At 40.2% G+C, this 20183-nt stretch overlaps 2 protein-coding genes across 2 annotated transcripts in view; both read right to left on the bottom strand.

Annotated features, from left to right (window-relative positions):
• The window catches only part of LOC136713541 (serine-rich adhesin for platelets), a 36965-nt gene extending 33370 nt beyond the window's left edge, over window positions 1-3595 (bottom strand). Inside the window, exon 1 of the mRNA XM_066690659.1 lies at window positions 3583-3595. Coding sequence (XP_066546756.1) covers window positions 3583-3595 — 13 coding nt within the window. The remainder of the gene's footprint in view (window positions 1-3582) is intronic.
• A 14083-nt stretch (window positions 3596-17678) lies between these two features.
• mrps16 (mitochondrial ribosomal protein S16) lies at window positions 17679-19640 on the bottom strand. Its single transcript, XM_066691098.1, has 4 exons — window positions 19487-19640; window positions 19323-19358; window positions 18788-19048; window positions 17679-18126 (listed from the first exon to the last, which is right to left on the bottom strand). The coding sequence occupies exons 2-4, from the start codon at window positions 19333-19335 to the stop codon at window positions 17999-18001; spliced, it is 402 nt and encodes a 133-aa protein (XP_066547195.1). The 5' UTR covers window positions 19336-19358; window positions 19487-19640; the 3' UTR covers window positions 17679-17998.
• Window positions 19641-20183: the final 543 nt, after the last annotated feature.

Here is a 20183-nt window from a genome sequence, read left to right as displayed (position 1 = left end):
GGATGTGTTGCTTGTGTATGAGGAGTAATACACCAGGAGGGTTGGGGACCAGTCAGATTTCTTCAATTCAATTCCATTGCCAGTAGAGCCTACAGTGTCAATGGCAACAAGAACAAGAATTGGGTCCAAACCCCAAACCTGACTTTAATATACTTTGCTCATAGTTTGAAATCCCCAATTATAACAATGGGAGAAATTCCTTGTTGTGTAATTTATTCTGTATTGTATGGGAAAATCATTCTGTCCTAATCTGGGATAAATTGGAAGGTTACTGATGTGTGGTTACACTTCCTCCCGAGAATAAAATATAATTTTAGATTTTTCAACACACCCGTCAGTTTACACGTCACCAGCCTGGAATTCGAGTGAAGCACCATGATGGCCTAGTACTGTGTTTTATTATTTGCATTCATTTTAAGATGAGTAAAGAGGCGTAAAAAAGAAAGTCAAGTCAAAGTGTATCAGAGAAACCAGCCTTCAAGAAAGTCTGCATGTCCTATTACTTTGAAATCTGATCTAAAGCGACTTGTAGCTTCAGATCACAGATTAACAGCATCCGTTAACAGAATCAGAATCAGTTGTCTCTCCTGGTTGTATGTTTTTTTGCAAAGGCTGTGAAAGATTGATGCTCAAGGAGTAGGATAATTTCTGGACGCAAATCTACAGCATGTGATATGTCTGTCTGGGCCTGTAAGAAGTCTAGTGTTACCTGACCCTGAAAACTGTGAAACAAACAAGCAGGAAGATGAGTGCTTTAATTTGGACATATAGTAACCGGAATGAGGGATTAGGTTGCTGGGTGGATGCTTTGTTGGTTGTTGTTTCTGAGGTCCTGGAACCAGGTGGTTATTGGTAAGCAATTGTTTTCTAATTTGACACAAGGGTGTGTTAACAAGTAGGCAGGGACTTTGCACAACACAGTCTTTCACTGTGTAGGTGGATCTTCAATTTGCCACCCATAACTCTTGTCCAATTGTGTCACGGCAGTTCACAAAGTGTTTGTTTGGTGGAACAGCTGTGTGTGTTTTTGTTTGTGTGTTTGTTTTACTTGGTTTCTGATTTGACACTTTCATATTTTTGAATGGAATCATGGTTTAATGAAACGCATCAAAATATATAGGCCTGCATCAGCTACAGAGTCATAGATAGAAAGATGGATAGAAAGATAGAGAGATTGATTAGATTTCATGACACAGGTGTGTGGTGCGTTCACCATGGTCAAAGTAATACTTTGTGCATTACTGGGAGTTAATGTTTGTTTATATTTTATGATATATGTGTTGACACTTAATGTCACAGTCTGACCACATCAGAATACATACATTATTGCTTTGTTTTGTTCTAATTTGTTTAACCGGACATCTGTTGGTTTATGAAGATAATATTATTTATACAGTATAAGTTAGCACATGTAATGGATTAGGATAGATTTGTTTAGTTTTTTTGGGGAAGAACGGGTTTTGTGCACTGTGGGAAGGTAATTAATATTTTAAATGATTGATAAATAATAACAAAATTATTGATCTCCTGGTCAGATGGCAATATCACATGTTGAACTCTTGTTTCATTATGCATTGCCACACATAAAATGTGTTGTGCACTATGGTCTCATAAGATTAAATCTGAAATATCATGAAATGCTTTGTTAAAAGTACCTAACTACCCAAGCTTGTCAACTGAGATATGGAAATTAACCACTCAGTTTCCTGGTAGCATTTGTTTTGCAGGTTGCCACTCGGTTGTTAAGGGATATGAAACACAGTATTCATCAGTACTTCTGGAGAGGTGAATAAGCCTTTCAGTGTTTCTCGAGAGACATCAGTCCGTATCTTAAATAACAATGTGCCCTTTAAAAAGAAAAAGGAAATTAAACTTTGTTCATGGTGTTCTTACTTTCAAACTATTTAATAATGTTGTCCTGAGTCGTGTGTTTCTTATTTTTTTAAAGTTGAGCTCCACAATTCAATAAAGCAAACAAACAAACACTACTGGATCTTAATACTAACAGGGAAACTGAGTGGTTAATGTCCATATCTCGGTTGGAAAGCTATGGCCATCGGCAGCCTTTTCAAACCACTCCTTCACATTCACATGTCTTAAAACAAAATAATAGCTACACAGCTTAGCTATCAAATATATCCACCTTTTTTAAAATACTTTACTATTTATCTCTGCATGGGTTTGTTCTGCCTGCACCAAATGAAACGTGTTCTTCCTCAGACAGATGCTGAATTGTTAGCTTATGTCTTAGTTTGGAAATTATGGTCATTGAAGTATATATCCAAGTAAATAATGATTCAGCTAAATAGACCATTACAAATGCAACAAGACATTTGGTCTCCATGGGTATTGTTCTGGCTTACAGAAGTAAAAAGCCTACACCACCCCTTTAATCAATAAATGTGAAAAATGCAAATAGCTGTATAAGAACCGCAGGAATAACTACAAGGTATACGTAATTTTTTCCTATTTTACAGAGACGTGAATCATATAAAATGTTAATGCCTGCATTAAAGCGCTTCAGTCCAAGTTACCACACCACCTTGTCCACCCACTGCACACAAACAAAGGCAAACAGTGCCGGCCGTTGCCCAACACGTTGAATTCCCTTTGGGTTGTAAAGTTCTAGGGTAGAGCAAACTATTTTCAAGCGATACTCAGTATACAAGCGATACCATAGTGTGCAACGGTTAGATGGTGTGCAATGGCTGGGTTAAAGTCCCATTGTGGTCAGCAGGGGCGTAGGTTTCATTTCAGAATTGGAAGGGATGCTGCCTATATTGGGGGGTACGTGTCCCCTACATTATTGGGGAACAATTTAACGTTCTCTCAACAGTGGCTAAATGTGATCTTGATTCTCTGAAGGATGAAAAGCGATAGAAGTTTCCAGTCCATGTGTTTCTATTCACAGAGAAGTGCACTGGGGTTTGATTGCTTGCTTATTTAGTTATTTGGGCCATTTGAATTTTTTATTTATTTTAAAATCATTATGTTGAAAAATCTGGAATCTTTCAGGGGAGAGACAAACGTATTTTATTTACATTTCTATTTGTTTCATAGTATGTGTCACAAACAAATAATGCAGCTGAGCCGAAGACCCCTTAGCAGCCAAATAAATATAAATGTCCTACATGTTAGCCAGCTACAAAAAAATACTCCCGACAACCCGGGGAGATAGCATGTACTGTATAAGCAGTTTGCAGCTTAGCTCCTGGTGCCTTGTGCATGAAAATGTTTTACAGACTAAACTACAAACATACCTAAGCAGTTCGAGTGCTTTGAATTTATTTATACGATTACTTTAAGTTGCTATCTTAATGCTTTGAGTCACGACGTAAAGGGGAGCCTTTGATCCGAGCGTCGAATGGTCCCTAAGTGTATTAAAATATTTAGAGATTGATATGCTCAGTTTTACGCAAACATTTATCAGTCTGATACTGGGAGTGATTGCGCTGATACACTATCTTAACTTATCTGTGTAGTAAAACAAGGGAGAGCAAGTTAAGCCTTTAACGTTAGGGGCAATCTGCCCAATTTCAGGCTATATGAAGGTGATAACGGCACCTGTTCCAACGCACCTACCAGGCAAAGCCATCGCCAGTGCGTTGAATTAAATCACAAATTTACGAAGCCAGGGTTTTCTCTAACTCGTCTCGAACGCAAGTCTGGGATGATAATACATTCTGCCTGCCCAAGGGCTGAGTAGACAGAGCTTGATAAAGTAAATAAATAAATAAATACAAACACCATGGAAATCAGAAATAGCTGCTTTGTCCTGTAGCTCCGGCTATTGAGGATATGGTATCTGCCGGCAGTATAAGCCTATTGAGAATTATAATACATTCTACAATGCTGCCGAATCCCAAACTTAATACTTCATTTGTACGTTGAGTGGCTAACTCAACAACCACTTCTCCTGTGGAGTGGATAATCACACACACACAAAATAGCGCAAGGCGATGGTGTGAAGGTGACGGAGGGGGCTGTGGTCTTGGACGCGTGCTCAAGATGATTCAGCTAGATTGAGAATAAGCTCCTGCGGTTTAATGAGTAGTTTAATAAAATTGTAATAACAATAAGGTTAATAGGACTTTGAACCTAAAGTCAGCATTCACCAAGTAAACATGCACAAATATTTTCTTTTTTTTGCGGCAGAAACAAACATCCCACAACTGCACTCAGAACCTATTCGACAATAAAGGGCTGTAGACACGTGAGTGACAAATATACACGCCTTTCCCATGTTGTCATTGCAGGGAAGATGCTTGTAAAATGGATCGAAAGTTATTCCCCAACAGGTGAACAATGACCCTCGAAAGATCTCTAGCTTATAAGACACTGACCTACATTGTCTAATATCACCACCAATGGCCACATATTTACCTGCCACAGAAGCAAACTGACACATCATACATTCCCAGATGAGTAGGGATTAATAAATCTGTTCAATGTCGTAGAACCCTCGGAATGCCTTGAGAGAGAGACAGGGAGATGAAAAGATTATTAAACTCGAAACAACTTTTGAAGTCTACAAAGAAGCTCTTATGACATCATGGATGTATGTTAGAGGAACCCCTTAAAATCCCCACATCAAATAAACTCAACCACTCCAGCATAGGGTGCCCCAAGATCATTGAAATGTCAATTGTTGGACATTTGTCCAGAAAGACATCCTCCAAATTGCAAATTAAGTGGACCTGAAAATGCCTGATACTGGTCTTCCTAAGGAAATATTTGTACAATGATGTGAAACACGGTGAGCATGCTCTTAGTGATCAGAATAATAGCTGTATCTCCTGAACACCAACAGACAAGAAGAAGATACTTTGTGTCAAAAGTGACGTGGCAAAAGATGAAGTCTGATGGTATGGCAAAGACTGAGGCAAACTGTACTGCCAGTGAGCTGTGGAAATAAGTTCAAAGGAAATCAAGCAAAGAAACACTCTCAGGTGAGGCTGACATCTACTGTCCTGTGTGAAGAACAACATTTGCACAAATTGGACACTGCACTCACACAAGGACCCTCCAAGTACAGCCAATGGATAGGAATCTGATGTCAGCAATGAACAAACCATCATGGTCAAAATGAACACACTAAGACCAGCCTTCGATACTTCTTTTCACATTTCAGATGTTTTGTAATACCTCTGATGACGTTAAACAAATGCATCTAAGGCTACCGGAGCGTGTTGGCAATGAATAGTCGACAGGGAGTAAGAGAGTCCTAATACACAGCCACTGCTTTGATTGAGTAAATCGGACTATTGTTTTCGCGACCGCGTATTGTTTTATTATAGGCAGAGTAGTGTTGATTTTTAAGGTACTGACTCAGTGACTGGCCCAACGATTGCATATTTGAAACCTGACAACTCCTTATTCACATATAAAGAATGCAGTAATGCTCTTGTATAATGGTACATTAAGTTACTGTGGGCTGAAAGAACAACCAAAGCTGTTTGTCCAATAGTTCGTTGATTGGTCAGGGTTACGCCTAACTGTAATGTAGCTATAAATTAAATTTGTGTTGACACTTTGCTTCAGTGAGTTAAATGTCAGGCTGAACTTGGGACCAAGAAAATAAATAGCACAAAACAAAACCACTGTGTGTTCTTTATTTAATTGGTGATATATTTTATTAATCTGTGATCTATTGTAACAATTGTAAGTCATCCTGGATATGAGCATCTGCTAAGAAATACAATAAAACGCCTGTCTCCTGTGGTCGGTTATACCAAGTCTACACTGTTCAAATTGACCAAGGATGGATAAAGTGCAAATTCACTTCACCTTCAAAAGAAATCAAATACCTACTTGTGTTAACTGTTCATTCTTGAAGTATGTTTGCAAAGGTAAACTCCCTTGAAACACATTGTTAGGATTGGCGCACACATTTTAAACGCAAAATGACTGGAGGTGTTATCGAGCTTCCAATGTATTGGGTGAAGGGTAATTGTTGATGTGGCCAGAATGTGCAGGTGTTCACTCAATATGGCAATAAAAATGGCTTTTAATTTAAGGCTCTGAATGCGTGTGGAGGCTACTGTACATTTGGACTGAAACCTGCAGAGCCGCAAGTCTCTCTGTTACACCTTAAATGAATGGCTTAATTGGGTTGCTTGATTGGTCACCTCTAGTAGACAGACGTTCCTTATGGATTTGTCGTTCACATCACTTGATCTCACAGCATATTTTTTAGAAAACTATATATATATATATATACACTCACCTAAAGGATTATTAGGAACACCTGTTCAATTTCTCATTAATGCAATTATCTAACCAACCAATCACATGGCAGTTGCTTCAATGCATTTAGGGGTGTGGTCCTGGTCAAGACAATCTCCTGAACTCCAAACTGAATGTCTGAATGGGAAAGAAAGGTGATTTAAGCAATTTTGAGCGTGGCACGGTTGTTGGTGCCAGACGTGCCGGTCTGAGTATTTCACAATCTGCTCAGTTACTGGGATTTTCACGCACAACCATTTCTAGGGTTTACAAAGAACGGTGTGAAAAGGGAAAAACATCCAGTATGCGGCAGTCCTGTGGGCGAAAATGCCTTGTTGATGCTAGAGGTCAGAGGACAATGGGCCGACTGATTCAAGCTGATAGAAGAGCAACTTTGACTGAAATAACCACTAGTTACAACCGAGGTATGCAGCAAAGCATTTGTGAAGCCACAACACGTACAACCTTGAGGCGGATGGGCTACAACAGCAGAAGACCCCACCGGGTACCACTCATCTCCACTACAAATAGGAAAAAGAGGCTACAATTTGCACAAGCTCACCAAAATTGGACAGTTGAAGACTGGAAAAATGTTGCCTGGTCTGATGAGTCTCGATTTCTGTTGAGACATTCAGATGGTAGAGTCAGAATTTGGCGTAAACAGAATGAGAACATGGATCCATCATGCCTTGTTACCACTGTGCAGGCTGGTGGTGGTGGTGTAATGGTGTGGGGGATGTTTTCTTGGCACACTTTAGGCCCCTTAGTGCCAATTGGGCATCGTTTAAATGCCACGGCCTACCTGAGCATTGTTTCTGACCATGTCCATCCCTTTATGACCACCATGTACCCATCCTCTGATGGCTACTCCCAGCAGGATAATGCACCATGTCACAAAGGTCGAATCATTTCAAATTGGTTTCTTGAACATGACAATGAGTTCACTGTACTAAACTGGCCCCCACAGTCACCAGATCTCAACCCAATAGAGCATCTTTGGGATGTGGTGGAACGGGAGCTTCGTGCCCTGGATGTGCATCCCACAAATCTCCATCAACTGCAAGATGCTATCCTATCAATATGGGCCAACATTTCTAAAGAATGCTTTCAGCACCTTGTTGAATCAATGCCACGTAGAATTAAGGCAGTTCTGAAGGCGAAAGGGGGTCAAACACAGTATTAGTATGGTGTTCCTAATAATCCTTTAGGTGAGTATATATATATATGTTCATACTACTTTTCCACAGAGGACCTCCGTATTCGGGCTTTCTTCTGTGGATGGTTCATCTCTGAGCTTCAGGGACCGGAGATTTCTAACAGCTTATTTGAACTAGTTCTTGCCTGATTGGACCAGTACACCCCACCGGAAGCACCGTGCCACTTTCTGAGTGACAAAAACAGGAAATTAACAAATTTACACTCACGCTCTGACCCTCATTGTCTCTTTTATAACGGTTAAAAGATAGATGTACTAAAAGGGACTGACAACATGATTTTGCTGTGTATCTGTTATACCCGGAACCATATTACAGAGATGGTTAGGGTTAGCATTAGGATGAGGTCCGGTTGTATTGTTGTAGGAACTGCAGCTACACAGCAAAATCATGTATTTATTTTGTGTCTGATCCGCCTTTATTCAAGGCAATGTATAAGAAATGTCAATGCATTATAAATAAGAGAACTTTTAAAATGTCTGAATCATTTAAAAGCATGCAGTATGATCGTTAATGCGATGCTGGAAGCAATGCTGATGTACAGTAAATTGAGTGTAAAGCTTATAATTTTTATGTTTTACAGTGGGGCTTGGCAGGAAACACTGAGGGATCAGCAGGTATAGGTTCATGTAAACAGTCTTTTAATTCAATACTGTAACTTGACGCTAATATGCGATAGAACGAGGGGCCTAAAATTGCAAGCCAGTCCTAGTTACTGATTGCTCTATTTCTCCAGTGACTGGAGGTTTTAGAAAGTGTGTAAGAAACAGAGCTAAGATGAGGAAGTACAGTCTGATTTGTTTCTGTTTAAAGTATTCTGTAAGTGCAGTTGTCAGCTGGGTGTACATTCACAAGCAAAATATATGGTGTATTAGGAGAGAAAATAATTACAGATCCGTCTTATTTCCAGGAAAAGGGCCCTCTGTGGTTCACTGGAATAGGCTTTGTTATTGTGACCATGTTTTTCATTACCTTAACAACAGTAACCAAAAGCTCAAGCTAAGAGTCACCCTGTAAAACGCTGATAACATCAAAGCGTTCATTTCTATTTTTGGCAAGTTGTGAATGTGCTGGGTGATGCTGACACAGAGAGGCGTCACAATCTGAACAAACTCCCCAGCGATGTGGCTGAAGAGACAATTTGGGAACATTCAAAAACAGACTGGATAGGATCCTTGATCACTTAGTTATTAATGGAGACCAAACGAGCACGATGGGGCGAATGGGCTCCTCTCGACTGGACACTGTCTCATGTTCTTAATGTTCAACATCAAGATAATACACTGCAACCCAGATTGTGTCTCTCTGATCCAAAGACAACCTTTTGTGTCTTCCCTTTTTGGTTTGTATGTTTTCTGAAGACTGAATTTCAGCATGGATCGCTCACACCCTCTTTCTTCCCTGCTCTCAGGTTTCGTTTTCCAAGGTTGTCGTCACAGGCGACAGCGCCCTTTCCGTCCTTTGTTCCAGGCGTATCGGGGGTTATCAGTTCTGTGCTGAAATGTGCACAATGTGTCTCTCTTACCTCATTACTGTACGGCATGTCAAAAGCACTTTCCACCTCTTTCACAAAAACCCTGCCTGAGGCCGACACAAGTCTCTGGAATCAAAGTGTGCGCACGGTGGTCCAAATCGCGGTTAATGCCTCTTCTCAGCTGAGCGGTTGCCATCAACTGTCATTAATTTGAATGGGAAAATGCTTTTTTTTGGCTGCGTCCCACCCCTGTCTCTGAAGCGTAGGCAAATCTGGTACAGTGACCTTTACTTGCATACATCACAGTTCGGCATTTAAAGAGGGTTTGATGCCGCATGTTTTGTCGAACGATAGAACAAGTGCGGTTTGTGAAAGCCGTTGGAGGCTGCGAGTGAGAGGCGATGTAATTTAATCCGTTCAGAAACAGGCAGTGCCACAGGGAGGAGGGTGCTCTGCCAAGGTGCGATTATCTTTTCCTCCTTCCCAGAGATTCTTGCTGTTCTGGACTTGTGGGTTTTACACATGTCTGATCTATCTGCATGCATACTGTACTGTATACCAGCAGATAAAGGCACTGTTTTATCCTTGAATAAGGTTACCTACCAACTGTTATGTTAGGAGTACCTGATTGACGCATCGATAAAGTTGGAAAGAAATCGTGGAGCCTGTGCAATCACACAGTGAATTCAGAGTATATATATACACGGAGGGGCCGAGAGATTATTCAGATGTAATGCTATGTAAAAGAGGCAAGTACATAATGCTTACTGATATGATGTAAAGATATTATTAAAGATATGGATACCAAGATATGAAACATATTCAGGCAAGATATCTGAAACATAAGAATACAGGAAGTGGAAATTTTATCTGAAGAAAACTGTCATCGGCACTTTTGAACGATCAGACGAAGCCTTGGAATTTGCAAGCATATTTGTTTTATAGTTTTGTTCATGATTGCTGGTGAACTTAATCCACAACGCAGCCATTTAACCCAGCTCAGTATTTGCAATGCAGGACAGTGTTACCCCAAACTGGAATCCAATGATGTCATTCAAGGTTTTTGAAAGTATGTTATTAGTTGAAATTGTTGCATTAAGGAATTGTGTGATTTAAAAATATGAACAGGCCAATCTGGATGGTATTATCTTCCATTTGAGAGGAAAGGAAATGCAGTCTTTTTGGTTTATTACATCAAAAGCAAGAGTTTACAGTAAATATTGCTAAATGTGTACATTGCTCCTGAGGTCATGTTTTATCTGGCAGAACACTAATTGTTCTCTTTTGCTTTGTTCGTGAAAAGTGACCCATAGTAGTCTTTTCATAAGATACAGTTTCTAAATAATCTCAAAATTTACCACACCGACAACAACTCAACAGTGTCTTAAAACTGCTGATGTCATACGTTGCATCACAGATTTATTTAAACAAAAAATAACAGATGCGTCAAGGAGAAAAATCATCCCCCCGTTCTGTATTGTGATGAATTCTGCTTTCACTTCACATTAGCAGACAGTGTGCACTATAATGCCACGATATATTGCACAGATGTGTATTAGAGTTTGTGTTGAGAGAGAAATCTTCCAGGAGTCTTAACAATTGTGTGACACTAATCCAGCCGCACAAAGACAAGGATTCGAGTCTGTGCAGCTCCACTGACTGTCACCTGGCTGAGGCTTTTCTTTCCCTTTATTCCAGTAATCTCCCGTATTTAGTGTACTTAACCTTTAGGAAGCCTTTTTTGAAATGGAGAATGTCCTTCTCATTTGTAAGTGTGCTCCTGGAAAGAAGCTGACAGCTCTAATTTAATTGTACCTGTGTTGTTAGAATTGAGCACTGAGTGTTGGGGGAATATGTTTGATCCTATTTAAAGGTTTTACCAAAGAGGCTAGCAGGTTACACAGTTAAATTATCATAGGCAAGAATGTCAGGAAGGAAGCTTTGATGAGAGCTGTGTTAAATATTAAAGATGCTTCTCTTTCTCGAGCTTTAGTCACACTACACTTCTGTTACATTACTTGTAGGAGACTGACTCAACACTTTGCCTTTTATAATACATATTTATCTTTGTATTACATTTTGAGGCTTAGTTTTTCTCATCACCTACTTGTTTCTGAGATTATACATCATTTGAGTAAGTGTGCTCTCGTTCTGTTAACTAATGTTTAACATAGTGTGTAGAGTTGATCAATTTGGGGGCGATAAATCAGGTGATCAGGTGATTAATGAATAGGTTCCTTGCAGGCTTTAGAAGTCCCACCCTTTTGCTCCAGGATATCTTATTTTAACTGCAGATATTGTAAGATAACAAACTGTTTTAAATGTCACAATGAACATGTTGGTTTTAATTTCCTTCAAGTATAGCCTAATACAAAAAATACTAAATAGAATAACAGAGTTGCGCTGAGGTATTTGTTTATAGAATGATCCTGTTGGCAGAAAACAAATCTCATTGTAGATAAATGTGGAAAAGTCTGCTTAGATTCAGGCATTTGTTGAAATAAGTAGAGAAAGATGAGACACGTGTTCTGCTGAAGTATTCTGTACTTCGGAGTCACCTGCTCTGACCTTCTCCCCATGCACATGTTAAAGAAAGTGCTTGGGAACTAAGCAAGTTGTTTGGCTTTGTTTTCACATGTTTTTTATGTCTCTGATTACAAATCTCAGCCAGACAAGGAGAGATCTCTAGATACCAAATGAGAAAATTAATGCAAATCCCTTGACGGCCGGTAAACCTGATTGCCTGGAGCATCCACACTGGCGAGATAACACCTAGCTAATTTCATAAGTGGACACTGGAACAATGCAGAGCTTTGGATGCACTGTGTGAGTAATTTGATTTTCATTAGAATGGACGGTCGTGAGCATTTAATGTTTGATAAGATTGTAATTGCTGAGGAGCTTTTCACTGCCCGCCCGCCCCCTCTCAGGGGAATGTGAAATTCTTATTACATAATCAGTTAAGAAAATGTATATTCAGACATACAGTAGGGGAAAAAAGTATTTGATCCCCTGCTGATTTTGTACGTTTGCCCACTGACAAAGAAATGATCAGTCTATAATTTTAATGGTAGCTGTATTTTAACAGTGAGGGACAGAATAACAACAAAAAAATCCAGAAAAACGCATTTCAAAAAAGTTATAAATTGATTTGCATGTTAATGAGGGAAATAAGTATTTGACCCCTTCGACTTAGTACTTGGTGGCAAAACCCTTGTTGGCAATCACAGAGGTCAGACGTTTCTTGTAGTTGGCCACCAGGTTTGCACACATCTCAGGAGGGATTTTGTCCCACTCCTCTTTGCAGATCCTCTCCAAGTCATTAAGGTTTCGAGGCTGACATTTGGCAACTCGAACCTTCAGCTCCCTCCACAGATTTTCTATGGGATTAAGGTCTGGAGACTGGCTAGGCCACTCCAGGACCTTAATGTGCTTCTTCTTGAGCCACTCCTTTGTTGCCTTGGCTGTGTGTTGTGGGTCATTGTCATGCTGGAATACCCATCCACGACCCATTTTCAACGCCCTGGCTGAGGAAAGGAGGTTCTCACCCAAGATTTGACGGTACATGGCCCCGTCCATCGTCCCTTTGATGTGGTGCTGTTGTCTTGTCCCCTTAGCAGAAAAACACCCCCAAAGCATAATGTTTCCACCTCCATGTTTGACGGTGGGGATGGTGTTCTTGGGGTCATTCCTCCTCCTCCAAACACGGCGAGTCGAGTTGATGCCAAAGAGCTTGATTTTGGTCTCATCTGACCACAACGCTTTCACCCAGTTCTCCTCTGAATCATTCAGATGTTCATTGGCAAACTTCAGACGGGCCTGTACATGTGCTTTCTTGAGCAGGGGGACCTTGCGGACGCTGCAGGATTTCAGTCCTTCACGACGTAGTGTGTTACCAATTGTTTTCTTGGTGACTATGGTCCCAGCTGCCTTGAGATCATTAACAAGATCGTCCCGTGTAGTTCTGGGCTGATTCCTCACCGTTCTCATGATCATTGAAACTCCACGAGGTGAGATCTTGCATGGAGCCCCAGATCTGACAGTTATTTTGTGTTCACCTTCTCAACAAGCTGCTTGGCAATGGTCTTGTAGCCCATTCCAGCCTTGTGTAGGTCTACAATCTTGTCCCTGACAACCTTGGACAGCTCTTTGGTCTTGGCCATGGTGGAGAGTTTGGAATCTGATTGATTGATTGCTTCTGTGGACAGGTGTCTTTTATACAGGTAACGAGCTGAGATTAGGAGCACTCCCTTTAAGAGAGTCTCAGCTCGTTACCTGTATAAAAGACACCTGGGAGCCAGAAATCTTGCTGATTGATAGGTGATCAAATACTTATTTCCCTCATTAACATGCAAATCAATTTATAACTTTTTTGAAATGCGTTTTTCTGGATTTTTTTGCTGTTATTCTGTCTCTCACTGTTAAAATACACCTACTATTCAAATTATAGACTGATCATTTCTTTGTCAGTGGGCAAACGTACAAAATCAGCAGGGGATCAAATACTTTTTTCCCTCACTGTATTCATGTGTGTTTGTGTGTGCGTGTGTATATATGTGAAAGATATGCTATCAATTAGAACTCCTTGAATATGTTTTTGTAACTTGACAAAAGCAAACAAAAGTTCACAAGGCACTCCCTGATAAAATACACCCTAATCCCGTTACTGTATGCATAAAGCACACAGCGCATTTCGACATCCCCATCTCAAAAGGACCTGTGGAGTTAGAGGCAGCCTGTGAGCATCGCAGTCATGTACGATTTTACACTCCAGCGGGTTTTTCACTTGACGTTGAAATAGTGCGCTAATCCTCCTCTCAGCCCGTAGTATATTTCACTCACCAGACGCAGGTGGTGCCCTGTTGGCTTCTTGTTAGTCTTTTGCTAACACAGTCAGATTTACTTTCATAGCTGATCCTTCCCCACAGCACCGATAATTAATTCCCAAAACCACACGTAGGAGTCTGGAGCCAACCGGTATCTTGTTACAAAGTCTTCCAGAGGTGCAACGCAGAGGGGAGTCTTACAATAGTTCAACGCCCACAGATTGCCTAACCGCAAGCCTCCAAATATACTAAAAGTAATACTTAGCCGTGCTTCACAGGAAATTGACTCTAAGGGTGAATGAAAGGAAAGCAAACATACAGAAGCAAGAAATATTTGCACATTAAGAATGGCATCTCAGCTGCCTCTGTTACAGCCCGTGTCAGTGGGAACTTGATCACACCCGACACCGGTCACCTGCTGTCTGTTCCCTGTGATATGTTCATTCTTTCTTTGACAGACGTTTCATAGCCGATAGCTGATGGTCGTTGGGGCAGTTTCCAGATCGCTGGTGCCAGAAACTCTTGCATTGTGCATTGTTGCTTTCTAGATTAAGTTAATTTTCTGAGCCGATGATAATGTGTGCCTGTTGATTTTGTGTTTCACTTTAGTCTGTCAATATGTGGGTTATTGATTCCAATCTGTTAGTTTTTTACAGTATTAAACAAACATAAAAAGCAGAGTTGATTACAAGAAAATATCAGTGTTTATTCTTCTTTTGCACAGGCCAAGTCAAAGTCCTGCCTGATTATGTATCGGCCAATAAGAAGGATAAGACCTTGTGGAGAACAGTTTAAGGATGTGAATGTACATTTTTAAATCCCAGAGCTACTGGGGTATTGTGATAACAAATAACCCTTGTGGATTCCATTACGTTTATAATTATTTTAAAATATACAAAGCAATATACAGTATAACTCAGATTCACCACAGTTTTGTTTGGGTAGAGAAAAAAAGCTTTGTGACTCTAGAAAAAAGCTGTATGAATGGAAATGTATGAACAGGCATGGACAATTTAAATAAAGGGTGTTAATGTCTTGTGTTTAATGGTTCTGAGAGAGGACAAACTGATAACTAGTAACTTTAAGTTCTTTAGATAAGGTCTTCGATCCTCATTGTCCCCCATTAAACTAAGCATGGGTAAACAGCATGTCAAAAAATGAGATTTTATTAAGTTCAAGGACTCTGCAAACATTTACCTGGATTCCTCCACGGTTCGGTTATATAATGCGCAACTGTGAGTTTCTGCCAATCTACTCACTACCACTCCTCGAACAATGCCAGCTCCTTGTTCTCACACTTTCCATTCGATAAATAAGGCATCAGGAATACAAACAAAGTGGAACTAAATGCATTTAATTACCCTCCTCCGAAACTTGATTACTTTCAATCGGGGGATTATTTGTTAAATTGTTTTTCTGTTTGTTGTTGTGTTTTGCACTTCAGGGCCACCGTACCATATGTCATATTATGAAAAGTATTGTAACAACAGAAAATAAATGCTGAGCACTATATATCGAATGGGGTGTAAGAATAACTTTAACCTCAGTGAGAGCTCAGAGAAGCAATCCAAGAACTGTCCATTTCCACTCCTGTTGACAGCTGGGGATGGAAAGTTGAGACATTCGTCCTGCAATGAAGTTTCTAGTGTGTTAAGAAAAGTTAGTTTCCTTCTGATTTCAGTCGAACCCACAAGTCTCCTTGGCCCATTTGCATTGCTGCTCTCTTTGACCCGCTGATTCACACTCCTATCTCTGTAACCAGGTGTGTTATCATGTTGGTAGGTGTATGGGTTCTCACCACAAAAAAACAACAATATTAGCAGTAAACCAGAATGTCCAGAATGTCACACACTGCTTTCAGGAATACTGGTGGCCCTGATAGGGGACAACGCACTGTAGATCGAGTTCAAGAAGTATTTACCACACAAGCAGGAACTGGCTGAAACTGTTTGCTGATATATAGACCTTTGGACTGCCACAGTCCATATGACCTCCAGTACACTTGGTTAGCAGGCAAAGTGGGGCTTATTCCAGTATGTTTGGTAATGCAGTTTACATTAAAGCAGCAATACCTATATAATAGAGATTTAACACCATATCAAATGGAGTCCTGTCCCGGCTTGCTTGGGTTTGGGTGAGGATGTGATTGTGGAGAATTCCTTCAGTGATGTGGGTTCATAGCACGCCCTCTGATCTCACAGCAGTACGAAATCTGTTTGGCACGGTAATAGAAGAAATATTGTTCAACCCTTAGACAAGGGCATTTATATCTAATCATACCCCTGTGCCTGCAATCAATGAAAAGTAGTGCTGTAAACAGTGAACATCTTACTCCTGTTTTTTGGAGCAAGAATCATGTGAATCACACGTGTTGCTTTTTGTTGTTGTTTTTCTTAACATGAAAAAATATCCTCAGGAAAGATAAAGTAATATCAAGCAAACAGTGGAGCTACACAGGTGGACTTAATGCAACACTATCATTACTGTAATCATTTGTAATCTTAAACTCACATTACCCACACAGAAGCATTTCAACAAGATTAGGGAACGGATGATAAGATGGTGTTTATGTCACTGTGTTTGTCAGAGCTGAGGTTTCTTTTCTTCTTAAATAGTGAAAACGTTTCCAACTTTTGTTTTCAGTCAGTAAAATATTTACAAATTACTATTAAGTTCCCATATTGGTTCCATGCAGTTCTTTGGCACTTCTGTATCTATGAGAGCAACAGATTCAATATTCAGTATTAAATTCAGCCGTGTTTAGCAAGAACATGTATTCGATCTGGAGGGACATTTTTAACTACTGTTTCCACTGAAACCCCTTATGGAATAAATATACATTTTTATCATATGGTAGATAATGTAGGATCTTTATATTTATTCATATACTGAAAGGGTCCCTTTGTGTACATTTACAATACACATTATATGTTAAATTTGATTATTTAATCCATATATGTATTAATATCTTTAAAATGTAGTGAGGTCATATATTTTCAACATACACAATTACAGATTAGACTAAAAATAGTTTTAAATACATCCCCTAATAAAGAATGTATATTTCCCCTAATAACTAATCCTGAGCAGATTTATTTTTTATTTTTTAAACCCACTGATGATTATTTTGTAATCTACAAACCATGGAAGTAACAATATTTAAACTCAGCTCTCAACATCAGTCTGAAAATAATTTTTGATTTAGGTGACAGAGGTTAACATCTCAATCTGGCACATAGATTCCGAGGAAGTTTAACACTTCGGGAACATATCCGATTATGGGATAACTTTTAACTATGACACTCCCATCAGCAGTGAAGGTATTTTGACTGATGTGAAACTAAAATTGGTCACATTCTGATGCACGATTCTATTTTAAAACTAGGAACACACCCACAAGAGATATGATTGTACTTTGAGAACCTGTTTGGATGTGTGCCGTGTTGAGCATTGGCGTTACCTCGCTCCCTCCCTCTCCCGCTCTCCACATCTTTCCCTCTCTCCCTCCCTCTCCTGCTCTCCACGTCTCTCTCCCTCCCTCTCCTGCTCTCCCTTGGCAGCTCCTACTGCCTTATTCTAAAGCACGTCTACCGGACGCACCTTATTTCATTCTACTGTTTATCTCTCAGCTCCAGACTATTAGACTACTGAAGCTCTCCTTGCTGACCTGTCAGTATCGGCAACATAACCTTCCTTCTTCAGCATTCCTCTCACATGCCAACTCTCTGCTTATATACAGTTTCATTCCTGCCTCGGGAATACACTTAATTGTAAATAAGGACTTCATTACTAGAGATGGGAATACATTAAGTTCTTTATATATATTTAAAAACACAACCATATTGTGAGTAGACTTACTTTTGGGGTAATCAATTCCATCATTTAGCTCTGTAAATCATGAAGGACCTGGTTAGTTGATTGAAAACATTAACTAGTTACTGGAAGAAAAAAGTTTATTTAAACTGGGAACTCAATTTAAAATAGAACTGAAGTCAATAGAACATAAATAAAACACTCATTAAACAAAAAAGAAAATCAGATTTAAGCATCTATGGAAAAGGACACAAGAAATTAATATTTATTTGCCATATAAACAACATACTTCTTTACAAAACGGGAGACCCCAAGAGAGCACAGCGTCTCCCCGGAAAGCTTCTCTAGGCTGCGCCGCTGTCCGCACAATGACAGCAGCAGTGCGTCTGTAAGGGTCCCAGATCTCAGTCCAAATGGCTGAGGGTCAAGTTCAGAGAGAAGGAAGGCTAAACCTCCTGCCGTTCTCCCTCATCCCCCTCCTCTGGAGATGCCTCTCCTGTCTGCGTGGGGCTTTTCCTCATGCGCTCGGCATTGGTCACTGTCATGGGGTGGAGGGGAAAGAACCCGGACAGCCCTGCAATCGGACGATTATAGGGGAAAGGTAAACACGCTGTACCTACAGATCAGGACCGCAGCACACAAGTGTGTCGTGTCCGCTGTAGCCCCCAGGTACGGTTGTGCATGCAGTTTGTAATCAGGGTTTCATGCTTTTAGGAGGAGACTAACGCCAACACAGAGCTTCGGTTTTCAAAGCCTGCAGATTTCCACATGATATGATGATGTAGATGGCAGCTACAGATATAGGAATATGTCAAACTAATACACAACACATCAGTTCAGTCAGAAATGGGCAGGAAATGATTTCAGATGACGCTGCCGACCATGTGTGCCAATTTGTTTTTGAAGCTATATAGACTCTATAGAGGACACAGTTCTCAGTTACATTTAAAAAAAAATACAATTCCATTTCAACGCCGTGTACAGTGACATTTTATAAAGCTGCACACCTTAAATCAGCTTTGTAATTACAATGCATACATACATCAAGAACTAAGATTCACAATGTCCCTGTACTTTATAAATTAAGTGATGCCTGCGCGTTACACCCATGTCATTTAAATGAGCAGATTCATTTGAAACTTGTGTCTCTTTCCCTGAACGTGGTGCAATTTTTGTTTCCATTTCAAATAACTGGAAACTTGAAATGCACAGAAACCAAGTCGTAAAATACACACCCAGCAGCTTGGAGACGGGCTTGGTGGGATGAGCCCCGCAGCCGATCCAGTACTTGATGCGGTCGTAGTTGAAGCTGACCAGTTTCTCGTTGTGGGCGTTGGGCATGGGGTCGTACGAGCCCAGCTGCTCGATGTGGCCGGTGTCCCGGGCGCGCTTGCTGTGGGCGGCCACGACGCGGTAGAAGGGCCGGTTGGTGCAGCCGCCCAGGGCCAGCCGGATCACCACATGGCCGCCGTGGTACTGCTTGAGCAGCAGGGGCGCTGGGGGAGACACGGCCATGTTATAGCGCCTGCCTGGGGAGGCGTCCTATACAGTCATGCATGTAGACAAACCTGCAGCTTCAACCCGTTTTATTCGTCTTTTACCACTATATAAAATACTAACACAAATCTAGACAGATAGGCATGGTAGTAGTGTAGTACCCATCAGGACATTAGCAATGTTGACATGTCACTTAACTCATTTCGATTAATATTATTACCGACCTTCTTATTAATATAATTATGATTAATATAGAAGCAGGTGTATACTTACATAAATGCACCATGTCGCTGTATTAATCGGCACACCCTAAATAAAAACACAAAACACCACTTTTTACAGACTGACATTCATCGTATTGCAATTATTTTGTCAAAGTCAGTGTAATAATGTGACAGCTGCAGATACCATCACTTTACAATAACAGATACACGTACCAGAGAAGTGCGTGTAGTCGCCTAACAGGATTATCCCAGCGCGTCAAGGAATTACAGTATTTTTAAAAGATAAGGTGTAAAAAAATAACTTGTTCCTGATGGAGTCACATTGCTCCGGGCGCAGCCATATTTTTCTGACCTATGAACCGGAACTGTAAAGGAGCGACCGCTCGGCTGTTTCCGCGTGAGATTACGGAAATTGCCGAAACCGCGTTTGTGTAGCTGAAGCGTATTTTGGTTGGTTGGATGGTTGTTTGGTTGGTTGGTTGGTTATCCATTTGGTTGTTCAACTGATTTACAGCACATTATTAACAAAACAATAACTTACTCAACATATCTTAGTCACAATTATAGTGTCGGGCATAGAATTGTGTCTGTAATGTTAGAAAACGAGTAAGTACCTTTAAATTAAGTTACCAAAATTACTACATTTCCATTATTTACGTCCCAAATCAAGCTCCTTTGTTGTGCAACATTAGTATATTTCTAATGTATTACTGTAATATTTTGAACTATGAGGTAAATTGGGTTCAACGAATTGTTTCTTTAATGCTGAGAGTGTATTCAATTGCAGCATATTTCAGAGGCACTTGTTAACATGTTTCTGTTATTTGTAATTTGCTACAAATACACTCCGAGAGAATTGTTGTTTCCAGAGCAAGAAATAAAGTAAATGTGTAAGCCTGGTGTGTGCAGA

This window comes from Amia ocellicauda, chromosome 18, assembly GCF_036373705.1.
Source record: "Amia ocellicauda isolate fAmiCal2 chromosome 18, fAmiCal2.hap1, whole genome shotgun sequence".
NCBI classification, from domain to species: Eukaryota; Metazoa; Chordata; class Actinopteri; order Amiiformes; family Amiidae; genus Amia; species Amia ocellicauda.
This window is presented reverse-complemented; position numbering and strand designations above follow the sequence as displayed.

Coding starts and splice junctions, on each gene's coding strand:
- mrps16 (XM_066691098.1), bottom strand. Junction 18,127..18,787: donor GCCCGTCTCCAAGCTGCTGG/GTGTGTATTTTA, acceptor GTCCGATTGCAG/GGCTGTCCGGGTTCTTTCCC.